Source organism: Panthera tigris, chromosome B4 (genome assembly GCF_018350195.1).
Source record: "Panthera tigris isolate Pti1 chromosome B4, P.tigris_Pti1_mat1.1, whole genome shotgun sequence".
Lineage (NCBI taxonomy): Eukaryota > Metazoa > Chordata > Mammalia > Carnivora > Felidae > Panthera > Panthera tigris.
In genome coordinates this window covers 43,243,855-43,270,332 of record NC_056666.1, presented here as the reverse complement: position 1 = coordinate 43,270,332, position 26,478 = coordinate 43,243,855, and the positions used below count along the sequence as shown (strand labels likewise).

The following is a 26,478-nucleotide window of genomic DNA, read 5'->3' as shown; positions in this document are numbered from 1 at the left end:
GCCCACGAGGCACTGTGAGGACGGCCTGAACAGAGTGGTCTGGGACACCCGGTCAGGGGAGGAGAGACGGGGGTGTCACGATTTTTCTCCCCATCACCAACAAAGTGGGGCTTCAGGGAATGGGACAGAGGGTCCACAGTGGAGGCGGGGCCAACCTACACAAACCATGCCCCTTCTGGTAACCTGCGTATCTAATGGAGAAAGACTGACCCTGACCCAGCCAGATGGCCCCTCCTCTAGACCAGAGCAGCCACTTGTTCCAAGTCACCATCAGATATTGGTCCAATGGTTTTGCATTTTCTGATTTGATTCTCGGTCAATTCTTTATATATACATATATATGTATATATTTCCTTTTCTTCCTCTTGTTTCTTCCCTTCTCTATTCTAGTTGTGGTTTGTTTAAGCAGACATTTTTGATCTATTGTTTTGCACCACTTCTGTATCTCCTCCTTTATTTTCCTCTCTCTCTGGATTAAGCCATATAGTTCTTCTAATTCTCTGCCTGGTCAATATGTTTTTTCCTCTTCTCTCTTTCCCCACCCCTGTCATTTCTCTCTTTGTAGGGGATAAGGCTTTTTCTGCCACCTCCCCCCCCTTTTTAATTTTTTTCCAGGGTACTTCAATGAACAAATCAAAGCACACCTGATGGAAGATCCAAATCACCACTATGAATAGGGAGATAAATCAACCAGAGTCACAACAGCAGAGAGCATGCAACATACTCCAAAAACACCTCCTGAAGAGCCAGGCCCTGGGAAGTGTATGACCCCTTTTAATATAATAGTGCTTACAGCAGCAGGACACATAATAAGCTATTAAAACACATAAGGGACAGAAAACTAGCCAAAATGGCAAAACAGAAGAACTTTCCTCAAAAGAAATTACAGGAAGAAATGACAGCAAGAGAATTACTCAGAACAGATATGGACAATATATCTGATCGAGAATGTATAATAATAGTTACAAGATTAATAGCTGGGCTTGAAAAAAGCACAGAAGACATCAGAGAATGTATTGCTACAGAGATCAAGGCACTAAGAGACAGTCACGACAAATTAAGAAATGCTGCAAAGGAGATGCAAAATAAACTACTTGCAGTGACAGCAAGGATGGAGAAGGCAGAGGGGAGAATAAGTGAAAGAGAGGATAAAATTATGGAAAATGATGAAGCTGAGAAAAAAAGAGATAAGAAAATACTAGACCACGAGGGGAGAATTAGAGAGTATCATAGGAGTTTCTGTGTCATAGGAGTTTCAGAAGAAGAAGAAGAGAGAGAAAGGGGCAGAAAGGTTACTGGAAAGTCTTATCAAATTATAGCTAACAACTTCCCTAATCTGGGGAAGGAAGCAGACACCCAAGTCAGGAGGCACAGAGAACTCCCTTCAGATGAAGAAGAATAGGCCTTCTCCATGGCATATCATAGTGAAACTGGCAAAATACCAAGATAAAGAGAGAATTCTAAAAACAGCTAGGGACAAACAGGCCTCAACCTACAAGGGTAGACACATAGGTACTAGCAGACCTGTCCACTGAAATTTGGCAGGCTAGAAGGAAGGGGTAGGAAACAGTCAGTGTGCTGAATAGGAAAAAATATGCAGCCAAGAATCCTTTATCCATCAAGGGTGTCATTCAGAATAGAAGGAGAGATAAAGGCTTTCCCAGACAAGCAAAAACTAAAGGAGTTCATGACCACTAAACCAGCTTGCAAGAGATCCTAAGGGGGACTCGGTGTGTGGAATGCTGCAAAGACTACCAAGGACCAGAGACATCACCACAAGCATGAAACCTGCAAATAACACAATGACACTAAATCCATATTTCAATAATCACTCAGAATGGAAATGTACTAAACACTTCAATCAAAAGACATAGGGTATCAGAATGGATTAAAAAAAATAAAAAATAAGATCCATCTATATGTTGTCTACTAGAGACTCATCTTAGACCTGAGGACACCTTCAGATTGAAAGTAAGGGGATAGAGAACAATCTATCATGCTACTGGAAGTCAAAGAAAGCTGGAGTAGCCATACTTATATCAGATAAGCTAGATTTTAAACTAAAGACTGTAACACAAGATAAAGAAGGGCATTATATCGTAATTACAGGGTCTATCCATCAAGAAGAGCTAACAATTATAAATCTTTATGTCCCCAATGTGAAAGAACTTAATCACAAACATAAGCAATTTTAAAGATAAGAATGTGGTAATTGCAGTGTACTTTAATACTCCACTCACAGAAACTGACAGATCATCCAGGCAGAAAATCAATAAAGAAATAATGGCCTTGAATGAGACATTAGACCTAAAACTTGACACATACGTTCAGAACTTTACATCTAAAAGAAACAGAATCATGGGGCGCCTGGGTGGCTCAGTCGGTTAAGCTTCCGACTCCGGCTCAGGTCAGGTCTCGCGGTCCGTGAGTTCGAGCCCCGCGTCAGGCTCTGTGCTGACAGCTCAGAGCCTGGAGCCTGTTCCAGATTCTGTGTCTCCCTCTCTCTCTGACCCTGCCCTGTTCATGCTCTGTCTCTCTCTGTCTCAAAAATAAATAAACGTTAAAATAAAAAAAAAGAAAGAAAAGAAAAGAAACAGAATCCACGTTCCTCTAGAGTGCACATGGAACATTCTCCAAGACAGATCACAAACTGGATCACAAAACAGCTCTCAATAAATACAAAAGAATTGAGATCATACCATGCATACCAGATCATAATGCTATGAAACTTGAAACCAATCACAAGAAAAATTTGGAAAGCCTCCAAATGCATCTTACTAAAGAACATCTAACTGAAGAACATCTTACTAAATGCATCTTACTAGTAATGCATCTTACTAAAGAACATCTTACTAAAGAATGAATGGGCCAAAAGCCAATTAAAGAAGAAATTTTAACATATATGGAAGCAAATGAAATGAGAACACAACAGTCCAAACCCTTTGGGGTGCCGCAAAGACATCCCTCAGAGGAAAATACATTGCAATCCAGGCCTAGCTCGAGAAACAAGAAAAATCCCAAATACAAAACCTAACCACACACCTAACGGAACTAGCAGCAGAACAGCAAAGAAACCCCAAAGGCTGCAGAAGAAGAGAAATAATAAAGATTAGAGCAGAAATAAACAATATAGATTAATAAAAAAGACCATTAGAACAAATCAATGAATGTAACAGCTGGTTTTTCTTTTTGAAAAAATAAACAAAATTGATAACCCCCTAGCCAGACTTCTATGAAGTCTGGGAAAAGAGAGAGAACCCAAATAGATAAAATCATGAATGATAGAGGAGAGATCACAACCAACACCACAGAAATACAATGATTAGAGAATCCTATGAAAAATTATATGCTAACAAACTGGACGACCTGGAAGAAATGGACAAATTCCTACACACCTACACACTCCCAAAACTCAAATGTCAAGAAATAGAAAATTTGAACAGACCCATAACCCATAACAGACCAAGTGAAGAAATTGAATGATGGAGCAAAAATCTCCCAACAAATAAGTGTCCCGGGCCAGGTGGCTTCCCAGGGGAATCCTACCAGACATTTAGAGCAGAGTTCATACCTATCCTTCTCGAGCTCTTCCAAAAATAGAAATGGAAGGAAAGCTTCTGGGCTCATTCTATGAAACCAGCATTACCTTGATTCCCAAACCAGATAGAGACCCCATCAAAAAAGAGAATTTCAGGCCAATATCACTGATGAACATGGATGCAGAAATTCTCAACAAGATACTAGCAAATCAAATTCAACAGCATAATAAAAGAATTTTTCACATGATCAAGCGGGATTCATTCTTGGGCTGCAGGACTGGTTCCATATTTGCAAATCAATCAATGTGATACAACACTTTAATAGAAGAAAGGATAAGAATCATAGGATCCTGTCAATAGATGCAAAAAAACACATTTGACAAAACATAGAATCCTTTCTTACTAAAAAAAAAAGTCTCGATAGAAGGAACATACCTTGATATCATAATAGCCATATATGAAAAGCCCACACCTCATATCATCTTCAATCGGGAAAAACTGAGACCTTTTCCCTGAGATTATTGACATGACAGGGATGTGCACTGTCACCACCCTTGTTTCACATAGTGTTGGAAAGTCCTAGCCTCAGCAATCAGACAACAAAATGAAATAAAATGCATCCAGTTTGGCAAAGAAGAAGTCAAACTTTCACTTTCCACAGATGACATGATACTCTCCATGGAAAACCCAAAAGACTCCACCAAAAAGCTGCTAGGACCGATACATGAATTCAGCAAAGTTGAAGGATACAAAAGCAATGTACAGAAGTCAGTTGCATTTCTATACACAATTAATGAAGCAGCACAAAGAGCAATCAAGAAATCGATCCCATTTACAATTGCACCAAGAACCATGAGATACCTAGGAATCAACCTAAGCAACGATGTAAAAGATCCATATGCTGAAAACTATAGAAAACTTATGAAAGAAATTGAAGAAGACGCAAAGAAATGGAAAAACATTCCGTGTTCATGGGTTGGAAGCACAAGTAGCGTTAAAATGTCAATACTACCAAAGCAATCTACACATTCAATGCAATCCCAATCCAAATTGCACCAGCCTTCTTCTCAGAGCTAGAACAAACAATCCTAAAATTTGCATGGAATGACAAAAGACCCCAAATAGCCAAAGTTATGTTGAAAAAGAAAACCAAAGTGGGAGGCATCACAATCCTGGACTTTAGCCTCTACTACAAAGCTGTAATCACCAAGACAGTATGCTATTGGCACATGAACAGACACACAGACCAATGGAATAGAATAGAGAACCCAGAAATGGACCCACAGAGGTATGGCCAACTACTCTTTGACAAAGCAGGAGAGAGTATCCAATGGAAAAAAGACAGTCTCTTTGGCAAATGGTGTTGGGAGTTTGGGACAGCAACATGCAGAAGAATGAAACTGGACACTTTTCTTACACCATACACAAAAATAACTCAAAATGGATGAAAGACCTGTGAGACAGGAAACCATCAAAACCCTAATGGAGAAAACAGGCAACAACCTGTTTGACCTCAGCCTCAACAACTTCTTTCTTGACACGTCTCCAAAGGAAAATAAAAGCAAAATGAACTATTTGGAGCTCATCAGGATAAAAAGCTTCTGCATTGCAAAAGAAACAATCAACAAAACTAAAAGGCAACTGAAAGAATGGGAAAAGATATTTGCAAATGAAATATCAGATAAATGGTTAGCATCCAAAGTATATAAAGAACTTACCAAACTCAACACCTGAAAAACAAATAACCCAGTGAATAAATAGGCAGAAGACATGAATAGACCTTCGTGGGAATGCAAACTGGTGCAGCCTCTCTGGAAAACAGTATGGAGGTTCCTTAAAAAATTAAAAATAGAATTACTTTACAACCCAGAAATAGCACTGCCAGGAATTTATCAGAGGATACAGGAGTGCTGACGCATAGGGGCACATGAACCCCAATGTTCATAGCAGCACTTTTGACAATAGCCAGATTATGGAAAGAGCCCAAATGTCCATCAACTGATGAATGGATAAATAAGATGTGGTTTATATATACAATGGAATGCTGCTTGGCAATGAGAAAGAATGAAATCTTGCCATTTACAACACCACAGATGGAATAGGAAGGTATTGTGCTAAGTGAAATAAGTCAGTCAGAGAAAGACAAATATCACATGTTTTTGTTCATATGTGGAACTTGAGAAACTTAACAGAAAACCATGGGGGATACAAAGGGGAAAAAAAGATTCAGAGAGTGAGGCAAACCCATAAGAGACTCTTAAACACAGAAAACAAACTGAGGGTTGATTTGGGGGTAGGGGAGAGGGGAAAATGGGTGATGGGCATCGAGGAGGGCACTTGGGATGAGCACTGGCTGCTGTATGTAAGGGATGAATCATGGGAATGTACCCCCAAAACCAAGAGCACACTGTATACACTGTATGTTAGCTAACCTAACAATAAATTATATTATAAATAAGTAAACAAACAAACAAACAAACTTTTAAGGAACTCTATTTTATTTTACTTAGTAGTTGCACTATTTTACTATTCCAGCAACAATATACAAGCATTCTAATTTCTCCACATTCTTGTCAACACTTGTAATATATATTTTTGTAATAACCATACTAACTGGGTATGAGGTGATATTTCACACCAAGTAGTATGGTTTTCATTTGCTAAGATGATTAGTGATGTTGGGGTGACTGGGTGGCTCAGTCGGTTGAGGGTCCAACTTGGGCTCAGGTCACAATCTCGCGGTCCGTGAGTTCGAGCCCTGCGTCGGGCTCTGTGCTGATGGCTCAGAGCCTGGAGCCTGCTTCCGATTCTGTGTCTCCCTCTCTCTCTGCCCCTCCCCCGTTCATGCTCTGTCTCTCTCTGTCTCAAAAATAAATAAACGTAAAAAAAAAAAATTAAAAAAAAAAAGATGATTAGTGATGTTGATCATCTTTTTTATATACTCATTGGCCATTTTTACGTCATCTTGGAGAAATGTCTATTCAAGTTTTTTGCTCATTTTTTTAATCAGACTCTGATCTTTTTGTTGTTATTATAGATGAGTCATAGAAATTCTTTATATATTCTGCATATTAATCCCTTATTAAATATATGATTTGCAAACATTTTCTCCTATTCTGTAAGCTGATTTTTCACTCTGTTGATTGTGTCCTTTGATGCACGAAAGACTAAAGTTTAATGTAGTACCCATTTGTCTATCTGTGCTTTGGTTGCCTTTTTTTTTTTTTTTTTGAGTATCATATACAATAAATAATTGTCAAGTTCAATGTTATTAAGATTTTCCTGTATGTTTTCTTCTAGAAGTTTCATAATTTTAGGTATTACATTTACCTTGTTAATGCATTTGGAGTTAATTTTTATATATAATGTAAGATAAAATTCCAACTTTGTTCTTTTGCATGTTGGCAGATACTTCCCAACATCATTTACTGAAGAGACTCTCCTTTCCCCATTAAGTAGTGTTGGCACCCTTGTTGAAGATAATATGGCCAAAAACATGGAGTTATTTCGGGTTCCTATTCGTTTTTATTTGTTTATTTGCCTGTCTTTATACCAGTTTCACACTGTTTTTATTACTGTAGCTTTGTGATGTGTTCTGAAATCAGAAGGTATAAGTTCTCCAACTTTGTTCTTCTTTTTCAAGATTGATTTATTTGAAGTTCTTAGCGATTCCATGTGAATTTTAGGATGATTTCTTTCTATTCTGAGAAAAAAAGTGTTACTGGAATTTTGATAGGAATTGCATTTAATCTGAGTTAAATGTGCACTATGCACATTTTAATAATATTAAATCTTCCAATCCATGAACATGGGATATCATTCCATTTATTGGTGTATTATTTAATTTCTTTCAGCAATGTTTTGTAGTTTTTAGTGTTCGAGCTTTTCATTTTCTGAATTAAGTTTATTCTTCAGTATTTTCTTCCTTTTGATGCTTTTGTAAACATAATAATTTTCTTCATTTTCTTTTTTTCCCACGTCTGCCTGCAGTACCGCAGCTCTGCTTGCTGCTCACATCAGTTTTCAGTGGCTTCTAAAGTTGACCCGGTCCCCTAAGCACTCTGCCTTAAGCAAGAGAAAAACCAGTCCCTTAAGTAGTCCTCAAGCAACCTGGAATGTTGGATGCACGAGCCACTCTTTCCCCCCCCCCCATCATGAAAGAAACTACATGGGATTTCCTCACGATATCTCCACAATATGCTGTGTAGGAGTAAGGGCACTAATGAGTGTATCAAATGCCGGGAGCGATCATGCCCCTTTTGTTGGAATCTCTTCTTAATTTTACAATGCCTCTGGGTGCTGCGACTTCTCAGCTCATCTCTGGAGTTCTTACTGAGGTGTTCTTGTCCACACATTGTTGTTAATTCAGTGGAAGAAGGTGAGCCTGTAGCTTCCTGGTCTGCCATCTTACTGCAGTCACCATTTTCTTTTATATTTTCAGCCTAGAGTGGTTTCTCTTATCTCATGATTACCACTTACTGCCTTTTGTGTTTTCACCTTCTGGTACCGAATTATGCTTTTATCACTCTTTTCTCCATTTCCTAGCCATATTCTGGCCTCTACTATACTTCTTCATATTTAAAAGTATTCCTGTCCACCCCAACTCCCACTATTAATCTAGGAAAGCTCAATGTCAAAACAAGACATATAGTAAAAAAAAAAAAAAAAAATCTGCGTTTTTGAGCTATTCAATATCATTGCTACTGTTGCAAATTCTCAAGTTCAGAGTTACTTGTAATCACTCATTCTCTGAAATCTTCAGTTTTAACATCATATATATGAAGTGTGTGCCTATCTCTGTATGTGTGTGTGTATACTACATATATATATATATATATATATATATATATATATGACAGTATATTCCTAAATTCTGATAAACTTTTTGCAAAAGTGCCAAGTGTAATTAGATGAACATAACTAAAAGCATTCTGCACGTATGAATTCAGATGAAGGTTTTATTTTTTATGTATACAATAGTGGTTACACAATAAAAGTCTTTTGTGATAGATGATTGTGAAGACAGCTGTAGCAAACAAAATGAAACATCAATGTGTTGCATATGTGGTATGGACAACTAAAGACTCTTCTTTGTTTCTACTTCTAGCCAGTTTATTCTTTCGTAGCCCACAAGACTTCTACAAGTTTTGCTTGAAGGGAAATGTCTTTGAAGGGAGCCCTCAAATAAATTAGTTTTCATTTGGCTACTGTGGATTCCAAAAGTCACAGTCATGCTTCATTTAAATGAAACTCTAGTATGCCAAACCATGATTTAAATCCCCTGAATTATCAGACTTCTGTTCACTCTGTTGATCTTTCTCAAATATCCTCACACTTTTCACTTGCTGCATGATTATTTCTTTGTGTGTGGTTCGTGAACCACCTCATTAATCTGGGATGATTTTTTTTAGCACATCCCCCACCTTAGCCTAACTGTGTCTTAGGAAAGGAAGAATACATGTGGCAAGATTCTACAATACTAACAAGTTTTCGGGTGGTCCCTATATAGACACTAAAATTTGAGGAACAGTATTCTATATAGGTGACCCAGTATACCCTTCCATAATTCTGGCAGATTATGTTTACTTTAAAGATTTAGATGAAGTATGTGACAAAACCAAATATCATAGCACAAATAAAGTGACTACTAGTTACCAAATAGTCAGATACTCAAGGAACATTGTCATTGAATCACTGAAGAGAGCATATCAACCTAAGCTTGTTTTAGTGATTCAATATATTATACTCAAGACTTTCAGAATTTTGGGGGAAGGTGAAATATCCACCTTCTAAATATTGGTGGATAACCATTGGTGCATCACTCTAAAAATTAAACTCTCACAAGGAAATAAAAAGAAATAGCTTAGAAATTTTTTAAATTCAGAATATTACCATCAATCATGCTGGATATATTTTTATAATACAGGAAAATATATTTTTCATATGTTTCTAAAAACAGCAACCCTTTTTATTTTTCCCACCATCCACTTAAAGATGCATAGATTGTAAATGTCATATGCGTTCTTTTCAATTCTCACACATGCTTACTTTTTTCATAAGTATCCGTAGCATTTAAAGAATAAGCGTGTGTCTCTATAACAGGCACAGAATGAAAACTTTTCTTCTATGAATAGCCACTTCCTCCTTCTGGGGAATCAAAGCCGGGAGACCACTTCCAGTGTTCAGTGATTCTGAGCATTTGGTACAATTCTGCTCTGATTACAGCAAGTGACTTTGAGGAAATCCCTGGTTTTCTCTCGTATCATTTGCAATGTGGGAATGTCAGACTTGGTGGCATCTAAGATCCTGCTCTAAGGTTCTATGCCTGAAAATCCTTGAAAAAAAGGAAATTCTACAGACTCAAGGCCTCTACTTTCTATAATTCTGGTAGATTTCAATTTTGTACTTATGTGGAGACTCTGTTATAGTCACGAGTGCCTTTAGAACTAAGCTAAGCATGGTCTATGGATCTTTAGCTATTTGCTTTTTTAAATTATGTTATTAAGGGGCCATGTCCACATTTACAATGCCATTTTTCATATTTCGTAGCTTGATCTACAGCATAAATATTTCACAAAGAATTTAGAACTTTTGAAAGGCATCCTGCCATTTTTGGCATAAATGTTTACTTTTTACAACATTGCATTAAATGTTATTTCTCTTGATTACTGAATCTTTTCGGAGAGTCCCTTAAATTTGCACCCTAGATGAATGTCTCATTTGTCTCATGCCAGTCCTGACCTGGAGAAAGATACTCAAAAGGGATGATTAGAACAACAACAACAAGATCTTCCCCAAATTTTGTCAAACAGCTGACCAGTTAACTACGCAAAGTAGACGTTACATATCTAAGTATATTGGAAACTCAGTAAGTGGATTGTCTTACTAATTTACGGAGAAACCTCACAGCTAAAAGTGTAGGTGGGAGGAGATACAAAAGAAACAAAAAAGCATTTCAGACTGGGCACTTCCTTTCTCTGATCTTGACTCATAGCACTTGGAGTCTGTCCTTACGCACAAGTTTTGTGCCACGTTCTCCTGCTTGCAATGGACAGACAAGTGACATATGCTGATTTAAACTTATCCAGGGGTCCTTGCCTGGAAAGTTCATCACCCCCATCTCTTCCTCAGGGTAAGTGCCTTTTGTTTTCCATTTGGCATTTGTTTGTCTTTCAGAGTTAGACTTTTCTCTTATATTGATGGTTTTAAATCACAGCTCTGAGGATAAGCAGCAGTCCTATATATATATATATATATATATATATATATATATCCTATATATATATCCTATATATCCTATATATCCATATATAGGATATATATAGCATATATATATGGATATATAGGATATATAGGATATATATATATATATAAGATATATATATATGGTATAGTTTAGCTTATCTGTAGGTAACAGTAACTGTGACGAAAAGCACACACCTTGTAGGTTTCTTCTTTTATCAAGATATTAGTGTGAAGAGTGAACATCACTCCTATTCCTGAGCCTTGGTTAAAAACCAGGAAGAAATATTTTACACGTATGAACAAAGTAATATTTTACAGACATAATTATCTTAGAGACATAATAATTTAGAGACATAATTTTACACGTATGAACAATGTAATATTTTAGAGACTTCCTATCATGGTAACGTACCTTATTCCAAATCCTTCCCCAAAATACTAATGCTAACTTTTACTGCATTCCCTCCCATAGTGTTTTTCCCCCCAATATGAAGTATAAGGGCAATGATTAATATCCTTCGCTATCCAAAGAGAAGGAGAAAATTTTTTCTGGAAGAATATCATATTCAAGATCAAAGACTTCAACGTAATTATAATCTGATAGTTTCTAACTTTGAAACTTGATACTTGAAATGTATCCTGGTTTCGACGGAGATAAGCCATGAGACACTGGAGAATATCATTAAAAGAACCTATTTGACACTTGTTGGAATCAGCACTTTTCTATGTCAGAGGAATTAGTATTTTCTATGTCAGTGGGAAAAAAAAAAGGGGTAACGGTCATGTGAGGTAATAGGTGACAGATGCCAATAGCCTGGAAATGGATGAAAAAAGACCAGAAACTAGGCAGAAAATATGCACGGAATTATCATGACGTTCTGAAATCTAACCAAATGTATTACTGGGATTTTTATCCAACCTGATATTCATTTCATATTGTGCTAAACATTGGGCTATAGCCTTTTAAGATAATTTGCTATAGGTTTGAAACTACTAAATTATCAATGTTCTAAATCGGGAAAAAAGGCTTAGGGTTACCAAATAAGTTTCACTATACTCTTCATTATGGGGGTTAAGGGGAATTGGAGGATCTTGATAACTACAGTCAGGGTTTGGTGTGGCCACAGTTATTTTTTAGGGAAATAATGAGACTTTCTCTTACCCTATTCAGATCTAGCAAAGGTGGAGAGGGAGGAGGCTGGTGTTTAAAAGGGATGACCTAAAGTGAATACAGAGAAAAGCAGTGAGATTTTCCTCAAAAATTACTATCTATGACCCCAAATCAGTGCGTCCAGAAAATTTGTCCAGTCTGATCATATTTTTGTCCTATTTCACCATCGTGAAAGGAAATCTGAAACAAAGTAGAATAAGGCCAACAAAACGTGTAATTTAAAAACACTGATCTGATATTACAATTATTGCGAAACCACTGCTGAGCTCCTTGGCTAAACTCTTCAGGCTGTGGTAACTGTTAAACAGTGAACGCACCAAAAGGAGTCAGCGAGCTAGAGGGAGATGTGAGCTGTGACCTATTTTGTTACAGCCAATGGTTTGCTCCCTTAGAAAAGTAAGTAAGGTGTTGGTAAAAATGCCTCTAGACATTGTTTATTCATTCAAAAATAAACTATTGGTTTTGAAGCTACAGCAGGGAACAAAATAGAGAAAAAATATTTTCCTTTATTGCAATTATACTACTATAAGAGACATAATAAACAAATAACTGAGTATATGTAAAAAGATCATGTGATATTTAAAACATTTTTTTTAAATGTTTATTTATTTTTGAGAGAGACAGAACAAGCAGCGAAGGGGCAGAGAGAGACACACAGAATCTGAAGTGGGCTCCAGGGTCCAAGCTGACAGCACAGAGCCTGACGTGGGGCTTGAACTCACAAACTGCGAGACCGTGACCTGAGCCGAATGGGACGTTTAACCGACCGAGCCACCCAGATGCCCCAAAAGATCACGTGATATTGAGTGAAATTGAGAAGAATAAAAAATAGAAGTAGAATTTAGTTTGGTGGGGGGTACTGTATCAAATGGATTACAGGAGGTGATGATAAGAAGACATTTGAGTCAAGACCTGTCAAGACTTGTGGGACAAAGTCATGCTTTCTGGGAGAAGAGTCTTTTAGGAAGTTGGACACACAAGTGCAACCTCCCTGACATCAGAACCATACTTTGAATTTTGAATTCAATCTCTTCCCTGGCTAGCAAGGAGTGGCACAATCTTATTGCGTGATGCGGGGCGGTGGCAACCACAGGTCCCCATCAGCCACACCATCATGAAGGTCACAGCCAATACAGTCATCCTGTTCCCGTGCAACCTGCAGCTTTTCACTTTCAGTACACTATTCCCTAAATTATGAGATTTTCAATACTTTATTCTAAAATAAGCTTTGTGTTAGATGATTTTGCCCAAGCTCAGGCTAATGTAATTATTCTGAGCCTTTTTAAGATAGGGTAGGCTAAGCTATGATGCTCAATAGGTTAGGGATAGTAAAACTATTTTCAAATGACTATCTTTTCAACTTTCACTGGGTTTATGGGGATGCAAGGAATATACATAAGGAATAAATTGAGGAAGATTTGTAGTTTTTAAAAAAGATTAAAAGAAAAATAACCTAATATTTATTGAATAATTACTATGTGCCAGATACTATGCATAGCATTTTAGAAGAATTGTTTCATATAGTCCTTTCAAAAACCTTAAGAAGTAGATATTAGTCTACATCTTATAAATGAGGAAATTTGTCACTTAGGAAGCTAGAATACCTTGCCCAAAGCAACATGCTCAAATACAGATGTGCTAGATTTGAAAGCCTCTGCTTCTAACCACTGCTGTGCTTCCGTAATAAATATTAAAATAGTCACTATATGTCTCCATTTTGCAAAGTTTCAAGGGAAAAAAGGACAAGGAAGGAAAGAGACATAAAGGTAAAATAATATACATATCTACAACCGGAAGGAATGATATTTTAGGGCCAGTCTTAGGTTAATTGACTGCATTTAGCCATTCTGTATCACAGTGGTTTTCATTAGAAGTTCTAGGTCAATGTTAATCAAGTTTGGTGTTCTCAGATCCAGATGTATGCCCAGAGTTTAGGAGTCTCCTCTGGGTACTTACTCATAGGTGATAATCTATGTGTCACTACCTTGAATCTTATCGATCACCTGTTTCTTCCCATAATCTTTGATCACATTAGCTATTCTAAATTCCATCTACTGGGGAACATTTTAGAAAGAGCTAAGATATGAATGTCAATATACTAACTAAGGGGACCATTAGTAGTTTTCTGCAAATTGGGTTGCACAAAATTATTGCCAGGGACAGTGTAAAAAAACAAAGTGCAAATGGACTTGTAAGTCACTCTGGAACATTTAAGAAGAATAAAAGATACCATTTTAACAAACCTTGTACTAATATTCTTAACAACTGACTCAAAACAAATAAATGTCTATATAGAGAAATATTAGAAAAAAATATAAAAAGAATAGATAATATAAATAAATCCAGAGCTTTAGATAAATTAAAAAAACCTTTACTTGTAAAAGCCCTCTGCTCTAATAATATAATTTAGAAAACAACTTGTAATATATCTTACAGCTATATTATATATATGTGTGTATATATATATGTATCTATATATGCATGTTATGGCTATATTACATATATATGTTATATATGTGTGTATATGTGCATGTGTGTGTGTGTGTGTGTGTGTGTTACAAACCAAGTGAGAGCAAAAGGGGTCTTATAATTAAGTCAGAGGTATAGGCATTACCTAAATACAATTTCAAGTGCAGTAACTAAGGTATGAATTACTAGACTAATTCCTATCAGAGCTGATTCAATTTTGGAATCTGAGCTGGTGTTTCCCTGCAAGTTTTTTTATTAGAACATTACTCTCAGGGGCACCTGGGTAGCTCAGTCAGTTCAGCGTTCGACTTTGGCTCACATCATGATCTTGCGATTTGTGAGCTCAAGGCCCATGTCGGGCTCTGTGCTGACAGTGCGGAGCCTGCTTGGGATTCTCTCTCTCTCTCTCCCTCTTTCTCTGACCCTCCCCCACTCACACTCTGTCTCTCTCTCTCTCTCTCTCTCTTAAAAATAAATGAACATTAAAAATTAAAAAAAATTACTCTCATTATTTTTCCCCACGAAATTTATAGTTTTAAAGATGTCTAGAACAAAATATATTGATAAACTTATGATTAATTTATGCTTCCATTTCATTAATTAATATAATCACAATTTCTTTTTTTAATGTTTATTTATTTTGTGAGAGAGAGAGGGAGCAAGAGCATGTGTGCTTGCAAACAAAGGAAGGGCAGAGAGAGAGGGAGAGAGAGAATCCCAAGTAGGCTCCATGCTGTCAGCACAGAGCCCGATCTCACAAACCATGACACCATGGTGCAGGGCTCGATCTCACAAACCATGACACCATGACCTGAGCAGAAATCAAGAGTCAGATGCTCAACCAACTGAGCTACCCAGGCTCCCCCATAATCATAATTTGTGATAAACATGATAAACATGAGACACAGTATACTGTAAATGATATGATTGCAGAGAAAAACGAATGTATTTGATATTTTGTTAGACTATGCAACATTGTAGACATAAGCTCATGTTATGTTATATTCATCGAAATACTAAAATAATATGCAGCCTCATAAAACTCTCTTCTCTGATTCAAGTTGGAGATAATTGCTTTAGCCAACAATAAAGCAGAGGAATCCATGTCTAAGAATAGAATTGTTGTGTGTCACAAGAAGCTAAAATGGTACTTAGCACAAAATAGAGCCTCCATAGAACTCATTCTAACATATCTTGACTGGATGAAGGCCATCCTTTTTAGACAAAATTCTTTGACTTACTTCCTACAATAGGGCGTGTGCTTCATTTTCATACAGCACTTGGCAATTTTCGAAACTTTTCACATTTATCCCGTTTGATTGTTACACCAATCTTTTGTACCTAAGACAAGCGTAAATATTTCTGTTTTACTCATGAGCCAAATCTCAGGTGGATCTGACTGAGAACCCATCTCGTGGAGCTCTAATATGGCTGATAAGCGTTCTTTCCTGCCCCCAGCTCCCAACTTGAATCTGTCTATATGCGACCCAAACCACCTTTGCTTTTTGTTCCAGATGGACCCAACCAGTTAACTAAGTGTATTTTCTTAACTTCTCAGACATCTGTCAAGGTCCACCTTGGCATCAGTTTGCTCTGAAACTTGGTTGTACTGGGGTTATTCTTCTCACCTTGACTGTGATTGGGTTGAGTATTTCAGGTAAGTGATTCAAGATCATTTGCTTCAGAATACATATTTTGTTCCTATCATTAGAGTATCAAATAACTTGGCCACCCCCAAACTTAGCGAAAGACCGATGAAAGGAAAACAATTACAAAACAATGCTTTTAACACTGCTCAGCCCAAATCTACTCTGCAAACTTCAGCCTTTTGGATTTCTGTTCCTAATTGTTCTGATCATCTTCATGAGGTATTTCAGATGTGCTCCAGAACTTAAAATTAGATCACCATTCTAATAAAGACATGACAATAACAAAGAAAATTTAAATTTTCCATTATTTACAGTTTCTTCAGTACCTATTATATTCCAGATTGCACTAGGCAATCTCTCCCATGGGGTAGGCATAATTGTATTCCTCCCGAATATGAGAAAGCTTGGTCAGGAGTATAAACAACTTAAGAGTAGATAACAGGTAACAACGTCTATGTAAGTTCATTGTTAGGTGTTTTTTCTTGTTTGTTTGTTTACGTATGCTGTGTTCTAACTAGACCCTTTGTTACTACATAGCTATTGCCTTTATATTCTACCCACATTCAAGCTGGTTGAGATAACAGAGTTTCCCGAAGTGATAATAACATATCCATTTTGCCACATTCAGCATTTAATCTTCTTACTGGTTTCTCCTTATTTACTAGTAATATTCTTAAGGCAAAACTCGTCAATAGAAGAAAGCGGTGTGGATGTTCAAGAGAACAGGAATGAAACAACAGGTAATTTTGTAGCTTGGAAGTTCCTAAAAATAACAACTCGTATTTGACCGATACCATACATTACATTAGTAAAGGCTCCTAACAACTCATATATTCAGATAGTATGAGCTTTCTGACTTTATGTTTGACAAACCTGGGGAATGGGAGGGTTAAGCAACTCACTTAGGGTCATACACCAAGTAAGAGGCGACAATGGAAATTGTACCTGTGGCCTGACCTCAGAGCCGATGATCTTAACCACTAGGTCACACTGCCACACTTAGAGGAAACAAAAGAAGTATTCTGAAGCCAATGATCGTGAATCACTTACCTGACACACTCCAGCCCAACACAGATGTTGCTGCTAGAATATTCAAGAATTAACAGCCAAATAACAAGTTAAGAAGTAATATACGCACCTAAGTGAAATAGTGGATGATTTTAGTGAGCATGTCAGTTAACTTTTGACTGAAGTTAATTAGTAAAACTGAAATATAAAATAAGTTTCTAAATATTTATCATATTCATGACTAGAAGGTTAATCTTGCTTCACGAAGCAGTGTGCGTTAATAAAGACACTGTGGTTGAATGACTGTAGTAAAATATGATTGTGGATGGTGCACATGCTCCCAGATCATCAATTTTAAGTAACCTGGAAAATCCTTCTGGAAAATGTTACCCAACAGATTGCACTAAGTAAGCAAGTATATACTTTGGCAATTAGAAATTTTCCGTAGTACTGGTCATCAATTTAGGGCGATAAATTATATTTGCTTTGCAGTTTACAAGTTGTTTGAGGTAAAAACTCCTTTCGATAAGTTTGATATTGTTGGATATGTAGTGGGATCAACACTACTGATGAGCTTGAGAAAATTCAGCAATAGTTTTGACTCTTCACACCATCTGATTATGTGCACTTAAATTATTCTGTCAGTGCCTTAAAAAGTAAGATGTGGCTGCGTAAATGATTTTAATGGTCTTTTCCTATTCTAACACTCTATGATTCCATTTATGCCCCATACAACTGGTCATGGATTTCCAATTCTTGATATCAGAATGGAGAGTGTCAAAAACCTCAAAATTATAGCCAATCCATTCATTGTTCTCACAATAATAATCAGAGACTTCTGTGCATTTATAATGACTTGTGCGTGTGTGATTGGTTGTGGTGGGTGGAAACAGGAGAGAACTAGAACACTTATTTATTTCATCTTTCTCTTTACTTCAGAGAAACCAGATCTGTTAAAGTGCCCAAAAGATTGGCGTCTACTCCGAGAAAAATGTTTGTTTTTTTCTCTCGCTTCCAACACTTGGAACTACAGTCTAGCTGACTGTTCCACAAAAGAATCCAGTTTGCTGCTTTTTCAAGATCCAGAAGAATTGGTAAATAATTAAATAAGATACCTTAATTGAACTTAGCACTTTTTTCTAACCTTACCACGGCCTTTGGGGTTCAGCCCAAAGGGGCTATGCAGATACAAGTAGCAACTTTGACTTCAAGAAGCTCACAATCTGAGAGACGAAACAGACACATAAGGAAATAATTGAATGTAATTTGATGAATGCAACAATATAAATATAGAGAGTAATATCACAAAGAAGGAATAATCAACTCTGATGGGGAGTTAGGAAAGTCATCATAGATGAGGTAAGACTTGAACTCAGTTTTAGAGAAAGAGTAGAAAAATGCAAACCATGAATAGATCATACAGATTCAGTGTTCCGCCATTTTGTTTGCTTTATTTATAGAGACACGTACAAAGCCTGATACCTAAAAAAGAATTTCTGTTTTGGATTGGATTAAATTTAACATTATCAGAGAAGAAATGGAAGTGGATAAATGGGTCATTTTTAAATCCAAACGTGTGAGTATTTGATAAGCCAATTTGAATATTCACTCTATACCAGCTTTGTATTTTGAGAACGTAAAATTGTTATGAAAGACTGAGTTTTGTGGTTTCCATTTGGCTTAGAAATTTTCAAGACATCCAGAATAGACTTAGAAGATGAACGATTCTGAAGCTGGTTGGTTGAAAGTCCCATATGGGAAAAGACATCAGCCCTTTAGAGCAATATATATTATATATATATATATATATATATATATATATATATATATTTACCCACAACGGAGATTTAGGAAACAAGGAATAGATAATTTGGTGGCGGGGTGGGGGGGATGGGGATCGCATTAAACCATCTCTAGCTGGAGGCTTTTAGCATGCAGAATTATTTAAGTAGTGTTTTTCAGTGAATTAAAAAAAAAAAAAAAGTAAATATCAAGAGTGTGGAACCCAGACAGGCCGGAAAGCCTTACTGATAACGTAAACAGTCGATTAACATATACTTTAAATACATTATAGTTATTCTACACTGTATTCTTGCAATAAGCTAGAGAAAAGAAAATGTTATTAAGAAAACCATAAAACTAGAAAATACACTTACTTACAGTAACACACTGTATTTATCAAAAGACCATGTGAAGTGAACACATATAGTTCAAACCCATGATGTTCAAAGGTCAACGGTATATTTTAACAAGTGGTGCAAAGGAGACAATTATTTGAGGGGATGTGATGAATATGGCATAGGCCACAAAGGATCTATTAGCTATTTTCTATTGGGTGTCTCATTGTAGTTTTTTGTGTAAGATGTCCAAGAAAATTATCGGTTCGATAGGAGGGTTGATACTACCCAAATAAATTACATATTTTAACAGAATTAATGGATAATTGTGTAACAAAGGCAGAGAATTTTTTCCTCGGAAGCAAAAGTATGCGTCCAAATAATGTTTCTGTAAAGAACTTCTTTTGATAAGTTGTTCAGAAGAGAGGATGTTGTGTTGCTTTATTTTTTAACTTATTTTAATGTGTATTTATTTTTGAGAGAGAGACACAGAGCATGAGCAGGGAAGGGGCAGAGAGAGGGAGACCCAGAATCCAAAGTAGGCTCCAGGCTCCGAGCTGTCAGCGCAGAGCCTGACGGGGGGCTCGAACCCACAAACTGTGAGATCGTGACCTGAGCTGAAGTCAGACGCTTAAACCGACTGAGCCACCCAGGCGCCCCTGTGTTCCAGTTTTTGAGTCTGTGAAGACTTCAATCACATTTGTATAAATGAGAGTTAAAACTTTTTTATCATTCAAAAAACATGAGGAATATGAGGAAAACACATGAGACTTAAAACACAGGAACATGTCCAAGTTTATCTAAACTATAGTGTAAATGTGTAAGGAAAAGTGTTAAACATTGAAACATATGTTGGCTTAATTAGCAAATTTTTACTTTGTTTGACACAAGTTCTAAAATATTTTTTAAAGGTGATTCTTCAAAAAAATTATTTTAGGGGCGCCGGGGTGGCTCAGTGAGTTAAGCGTCCGACTTCGGCTCAGGTCATAATCTCGCGGTCGGTGAGTTCGAGCCCCACGTCGGGCTCTGTGCCGACAGCTCAGAGCCTGGAGCCTGCTTCAGATTCTGTGTCCCCCTCTCTCTCTGCCCCTCCCCCGCTCATGCTCTGTGTCTCTCTGTCAAAAATAAATAAACATTAAAAAAAAAATTAAAAAAAATTATTTTAAGGTCTAAGTGTTCCGAGGTAGAATAAATTTATGAAAGGGCAAGCCTACTCTTTCTGGTGGATAAAATGTGCTTTCACCCCACACATGTATACCACACACACACATCAAACACATCACACATACACGACACAAGCCACACACAAAATACGCTGACTACACGTATACCACACACGTATACACTACACGTACTCCACACATACACCACACACACACCACACAAATTTAAAAAAAAAAATCTATCTTCATTTTTTACATGTTTTCTGGCGATTGCTCTCTGTACTTTATTCCCATATAAATGAAAATTTAATGTTGACTTATTTTTCTTTGTTCATACCCAAATTAGGGTCAATTGAAATCAGTGTGTGTGTATTTATTTTACTGAAGTTTATAATAAAATTGGAGAACACTGAAGTGTCCGTGAGCGGAAATATAGGTAGAGCGGATGTATTAAATTCAGCTGAACTTCCCATTTTACTCTGAGATAAAAATTATGCTTTAATTAAATATGGCAGTGATCAGGCAAACCTGGAAGGAATGGGGTTGTAGTAGAAAGAGTATTCGTTAAATTCTGCTTTCATTTTAACTGTCAGCCTGGCTTTCAGGTAAAAAAAAAAAAAAATAGAGGGTGATAGTAATTGTTTTTGCAGGACCGTTTAGGGATTAAATGAGATAAGGTAGAGAACCAGGCTGAGATCTGGTTAAGGAAAGCCTAGGAAGCCATTGACGATCTTTCGGAAAGAAAGTCTTTGATTTGGCCATCTAAGCATTAAAAAGTTATCTTGTAAAGCGGAAGAAGGAATCAAATGGGTAGAAGAGATAAAACATGGCGGACTTTGGCAATAGCCCAGTTGAGAGAAGTTCATAAGTTGACTAGGGTGTCAGACACTAGGAAGGAATCGGATTGGCTGCTCAGGCCGAAAGGGCTGCATGGAGAAATGCAGTGAAGGAACAAAGAAAAGCTGTGACAGAACCCTATCCTCTTTGTTTGAAATGGATAAGAGAGTCTTGAACCATCCTATCCTGGCACCTCACCCTAGTGCTGCCTATTTCCAATACTAGTCCCACCCCCCCACCAGCAGTGAGCCATAAGCCTCATGCGTGTTGGAACCAATGACATTTTGAAGCAGACACCCACCAATTTCTGTTTGGAATGAGGAAAAATGGAAGCCTCTGGCCCTGGTCACATACCACACAAACTAAGCCTCTTTTTTTTTTTTTTTTTTAATGTTTTTATTTATTTTTGAGACAGAGACATACAGAGCATGAGCAGGGGAGGGGCAGAGAGAGAGGGAGACACAGAATCTGTAACGGGCTCCAGGCTCTGAGCTCTCAGCACAGAGCCCGATGTGGGGCTCGAACTCACAGACCGTGAGATCGTGACCTGAGCCAAAGTCGGACGCCTAACCGACTGAGCCACCCAGGTGCCCGGCTAAGCCTCTTTTCTAAGCCAATCCAAATTCTGTAGACCCTGCATGTCCGTCATATGCTGTTGTCTACTTAATATGTTTACTGAGTGCAAACTTGAAGCATTGTCAGACCTTCACATGGGCTATCTCAATGCCTCCCCCAAATATCAGGTGGTCCTGTCCTCTCTATTTAAGAAAACTGAAGCTCAGTAAAGTTAAGAAACTTTTCACATGTATTAAGGACAGAATAAGAATAAGAAGAGAACCCCAGTTTGCAAAGCTTGGCGTTTGTTTGTTTGTTTGTATATATTAGTTTGAAGCTTCTTGGTAGAGAATGCTTTTCCAGTGAAGATAAACTGGCAAGGGCCGGAGATTTATTATTAGCTTTAAATTAAAAGTTTACACCATTAGGTTTGTGACTGTGTGCTTGCTCTATACTCAATACTTTAGCAGCCCATTGTTTCCTGAAAGTTGTAGGAGACGCTGGCTGGATGAGGAGAATTACGTGAGAAAATTCCAAGCACTAAATGACGCTTTTCGTTTGCTCCACAGATTACGTATTGTTGGTTATACTAAGAAAAACAGCTGTGTTTACGTCTCACCGACAGGAATTTTTTCTGAGGACTGTGACACAGACAATAAATGGATCTGCCAGAAAGAACTACAACCTGTCAGAAATAAGGCGTGTTCTGGCTCTTGACTATGCATTCCCTCTCAATTTCTCTACTTTCCATCACAGGTCTCCACATCTATACAGCTAACCTGGCCCGATGTATATCTAGAAGCACAAAGTGAACCAATACTGACTCTTCTAAAACTGTCGTGAATCTTACAGAAGTTCACGGCTAACCTACTCATTGTATGAATGAGGAAGCAAATACATAGGGAAACCAAGTATCATTTTAAGATACAGTGACGTTCCATGGAGAGAAGCCCAGACCAGCTGACTGGTTTCCAGTCTTGGCCTATACATGTGGCCTTCCTTGATCCCCTCTATGCTTTAGCTCACCTCTAGAAAAGTTACAGTAAAAGATTTCTAAAGTCCTATGGATATTTCATAGTCTATGATTTTTCATATTATCACACAACTGGATTGTTCCAGAACATTGGCCTAAGTCCATTCTCTTGACTCTGATATCAGAATCTCATGACCAAAGGATCTTGGGAAGGGACCTAAACTCTTCCCGCCATTCCAGTGTTCTTCCTATTTTAATTTTCTCATTACTTCTTTATTTTCCTTCTATGTCCCTTTCTCTCTAGGCTCACACACAGGCTGTAGGAAATATGTAATTAAATTTTTCATTATTTAGTGGAAAATAAGCGATTTTTTTCATCAAAAGGGAAATATTTATTCAGATAAATGTCGGGAGTGTTCACTTTTTAAAAATATGCCACATTTTCTATGGAGATTAAACAATAATAATCCTGGACTTATTGTGTAAGGAGGTTTACAATAAAATTTCTGAAAAATAGGTATTTACTTACTTTGATCATTCAATGCCAATTTGAATTACATAAATCCAAATACATAAAATAATGACCTAAATATTTCAATTTCTGTTTTTCATGATGATTTATAATACTAGTTAACATAAAATTTTGAATATATCCAAACCCCAAAGCATAATTCATTTTGTGTCAGATACTTGGGAAATAAATTACTTAGGGAGACATTCTACACAAGAGCGTCATTACAAACAATGTAACATAAAAGTGAGACTATGAAATGTTTGGCACCCTTGAGGAAATGACCTGCAAAGAACAGAAACCTGCGTTGCAAGAAAAAAGTGTTTCCATAACTGATAACATACATTTCCAACCCTTGGATGACATTCAGTTGCACCTTCTAAAGCGAATCAGGATGAGGCTAAGTGCATCCAGTTAAACCAGAATGCATTCCAAACATGGGCCTGTTCCTTCTCCTACACCTGTTAGATCTGAAACGAAGTGCCCCAAAGTGCACGTCCATAAGAAACTTTTACAAAAAAAAAAAATGACTCCAAGAACTTAGGGTCTTGGACTTTTGCTATTGCAGTATGAGCTTATCAGCGAGGCTTACCGGTGGACGATACCGGAGAGCATCTCCGAGACTCAGACGGTGAGGATGCAGTTTCCTGAGGAAGGCAGGTCTAACCGTATTCTAGGCAGATTAAGAAATATTAGGTCTAAGGAACAATTTTGGTTACGGTATTTGAGTCAGTGTTTGTTGACAATAAGCCGACTGCAACTCCAAGACACGTCAAAAGAGATCCCGTGTCATTCAAGATCTGCCATCTACATTTTCTCTAAGCAGCCCACACGCTCCAGGCACAGACGCCTTGCCTGTCTCCAGACACCTCCTGATGTTTTAGGATTACGGAGTTTCATACCTGTTGTCCCGCAAGGGTGTGATGCTGTTTTCACGCAACATCTTTATTCTTTATCTAGAAGAACCCTAGTAGTTGTGGAAGGCTTAACTCAAATGGTAGTTCCTTTCTGAATTTTTGCTCAAACTTCTCTGTCTCCCACAATTTGTCATTTATTTCTCTTTCCTCCTCTGAAATATAATTACATTCCTCCTTTGCTGTCTTTTCGTGCGCTGCTTTTACGCTTGTAAGGCTGGTTCCACTGCTCTCCTGGCTAGTGTTGGACAAGTACCAAGATAGAACAATGGAGGGAAGAAAAGAGAAGTCCCTGACTCCTTTTGATACAGTGAGCTAAGCTGACCAACTGGCACAGTAACAGTCTGTTTATGTTGTAGGAGATTGACCTTGAAGCTGAACCAGTGAGACCCCCTCTGTTTCGTTTCTATGTTACGTGCTTGGATTTGAAGTCCATTTGCTTCTGTTTGACCTTCCTACCTATTCACTTCACAGCTCTCTTCATTAGGCACCTTACCTGTTAAAAAGTAGGTCTCATGGGAAAACATGGTGGAAAAAACTAAAAACTAAAAATAAAATATCCTCGATACCTTAACCTAGCTTTGTTTTTATTTTTGTTTTTGTTTTGAGAGAGAAAGAAAACACAAGTGGGGGATGGGCAGAGAGAGAGGGAGACACAGAATCCGAAACAGGTTCCAGGCTCTGAGCCGTTAACGGAACTCATTGGGCGGGGGCTCAGAATCACAAACCCTGATATCATGACCTGATCCAAAGTCAGCAGCTTAACCAACTGAGCCACCCAGACACCCCAAACTTAGCTTTTTCAAAAAGTCGTTGTTTCCAATGCACAGATGTGTAGGCAGCCAGCTATGAGATTCTTTTCCTTTGTAATGCAGGTATGGGTAAACCAGAATAACTTTTGACTTAGGTACCAAGCCTGGAAACTTGAAATACAAGGCCAACAAGGGATATGTACGTGTACTTCAGTGGTTTGCTGTGGACTCCATTCTGCCCCCTTGTGGACTTAAAATCACGTACAGTAGAATTTGTTTATTGAATGGGTTTGCCTAGATGGCTCTTGCTTGGAGTGTCTAAGGCGGTTTGAGTGAAACGCCATTGGGGCTGATGTTATTTCAAATCCTTCCGCCTAACATCTGGGGCTCTTGATTCTGACCACAGACCTTTGCAAGGTGGCTGAATTACAAGAACAGTTTTCCTAAAAAGCCCATTTTTCAAACAACAATACAAGCTGCATAGAATGACTTGTCAACATTCGGGAAATGACCCACTGAGAGAGCTAAAACCCAAATCGGACCTCCCAGGTATAGGAAGCCAATTGCGTGGCTACCTCTCTATCTATCCCAACACAATCAATCAGGGCCTTTTCAAAACAAACATCCGAACATTGCTACCCAGAGTGTGCTTTGGATTTATCATTTGTGCTCCCTGGGAAACTTGCAAAATTCTACTTTAGGTAACTGCCACGTGGCTACAAATTCCCAGGTGCAGGCATTCAATAGGCATAATCTCTCCATGTAATTCCAATTCTGATTTCAGTTTCTCTCCAGATAGTTTGTTTCTCCAGGCTTTTATTCAGATATTTTTATTCATTAGTAATAATTTTGGGGCTGAAAGCACCAAAAACAGTATCCAATTATTAGTACTTTGTTTGGTGCTAATGAGGACATAGGATGATTTAAATTAATGATTATTTGTTAGTGAAGTGATTTTGCCCAACTAGCAATGGAAGAGTGGATCCAGAATGCAAGCTTTTGAATCACAATTTTCTCTGCTTGTTTCTTCACTGATGTGTCCCAAGAACCTAGAAAGATGTCTGGGATATGGCAGGTACTCAGTGAATAGTACATGAATGACGATTTAAGAAGAATAAATATTTTGGGGTGCCTGGGTGACTCAGTAGGTTGAGCGTCCGACTGTGGCCCAGGTCATGATCCTGTGGTTAGTGAGTTCGAGCCCCACTTCAGGCTCTGTGCTGACAGTTTAGAGACTTCAGGCTCTGTGCTGACAGTTTGGAGACTAGAGCCTGCTTCGGATTCTGTGTGTCTCTCTCTCTCTCTGCCCCTCCCTAGCTTATGCTCGCACTGTCTCTCTCTCTCTGTCAAAAAGAAAAAAACTTAAAAAAAAATTTTTTAAATAAAAAAGAAAGAATAAATATTCTATGTCAGAGTTTACTTTGTAGGAAATTTGAGGTAGTTAATAAAACAATATTTAGGAGCTGATATATGGGATGTGAATGCCTTTGTTCATGCTGCTTTTCTGAGTGAATGCCCTTCTTTCCTCTTTACTGTTGGGAACTTCCAATATTTTTAACACTCAAATGAAGTCTA

At 37.7% G+C, this 26,478-nt stretch overlaps 1 protein-coding gene across 2 annotated transcripts; it reads left to right on the top strand.

Annotated features, from left to right (window-relative positions):
- Positions 1–10,527: 10,527 nt before the first annotated feature.
- KLRB1 (killer cell lectin like receptor B1) lies at positions 10,528–23,226 on the top strand. 2 transcript variants are annotated; one of them, XM_015541279.2, is made up of 6 exons: positions 10,528–10,671; positions 15,983–16,081; positions 16,739–16,813; positions 18,021–18,175; positions 18,542–18,657; positions 22,510–23,226. In XM_015541279.2, the coding sequence occupies exons 1-6, from the start codon at positions 10,587–10,589 to the stop codon at positions 22,529–22,531; spliced, it is 552 nt and encodes a 183-aa protein (XP_015396765.1). In that variant the 5' UTR covers positions 10,528–10,586; the 3' UTR covers positions 22,532–23,226. The 2 variants fall into 2 exon arrangements, with proteins under 2 accessions (XP_015396765.1, XP_007090629.1); XM_007090567.3 differs by having other exon boundaries at positions 22,323–23,226.
- Positions 23,227–26,478: the final 3,252 nt, after the last annotated feature.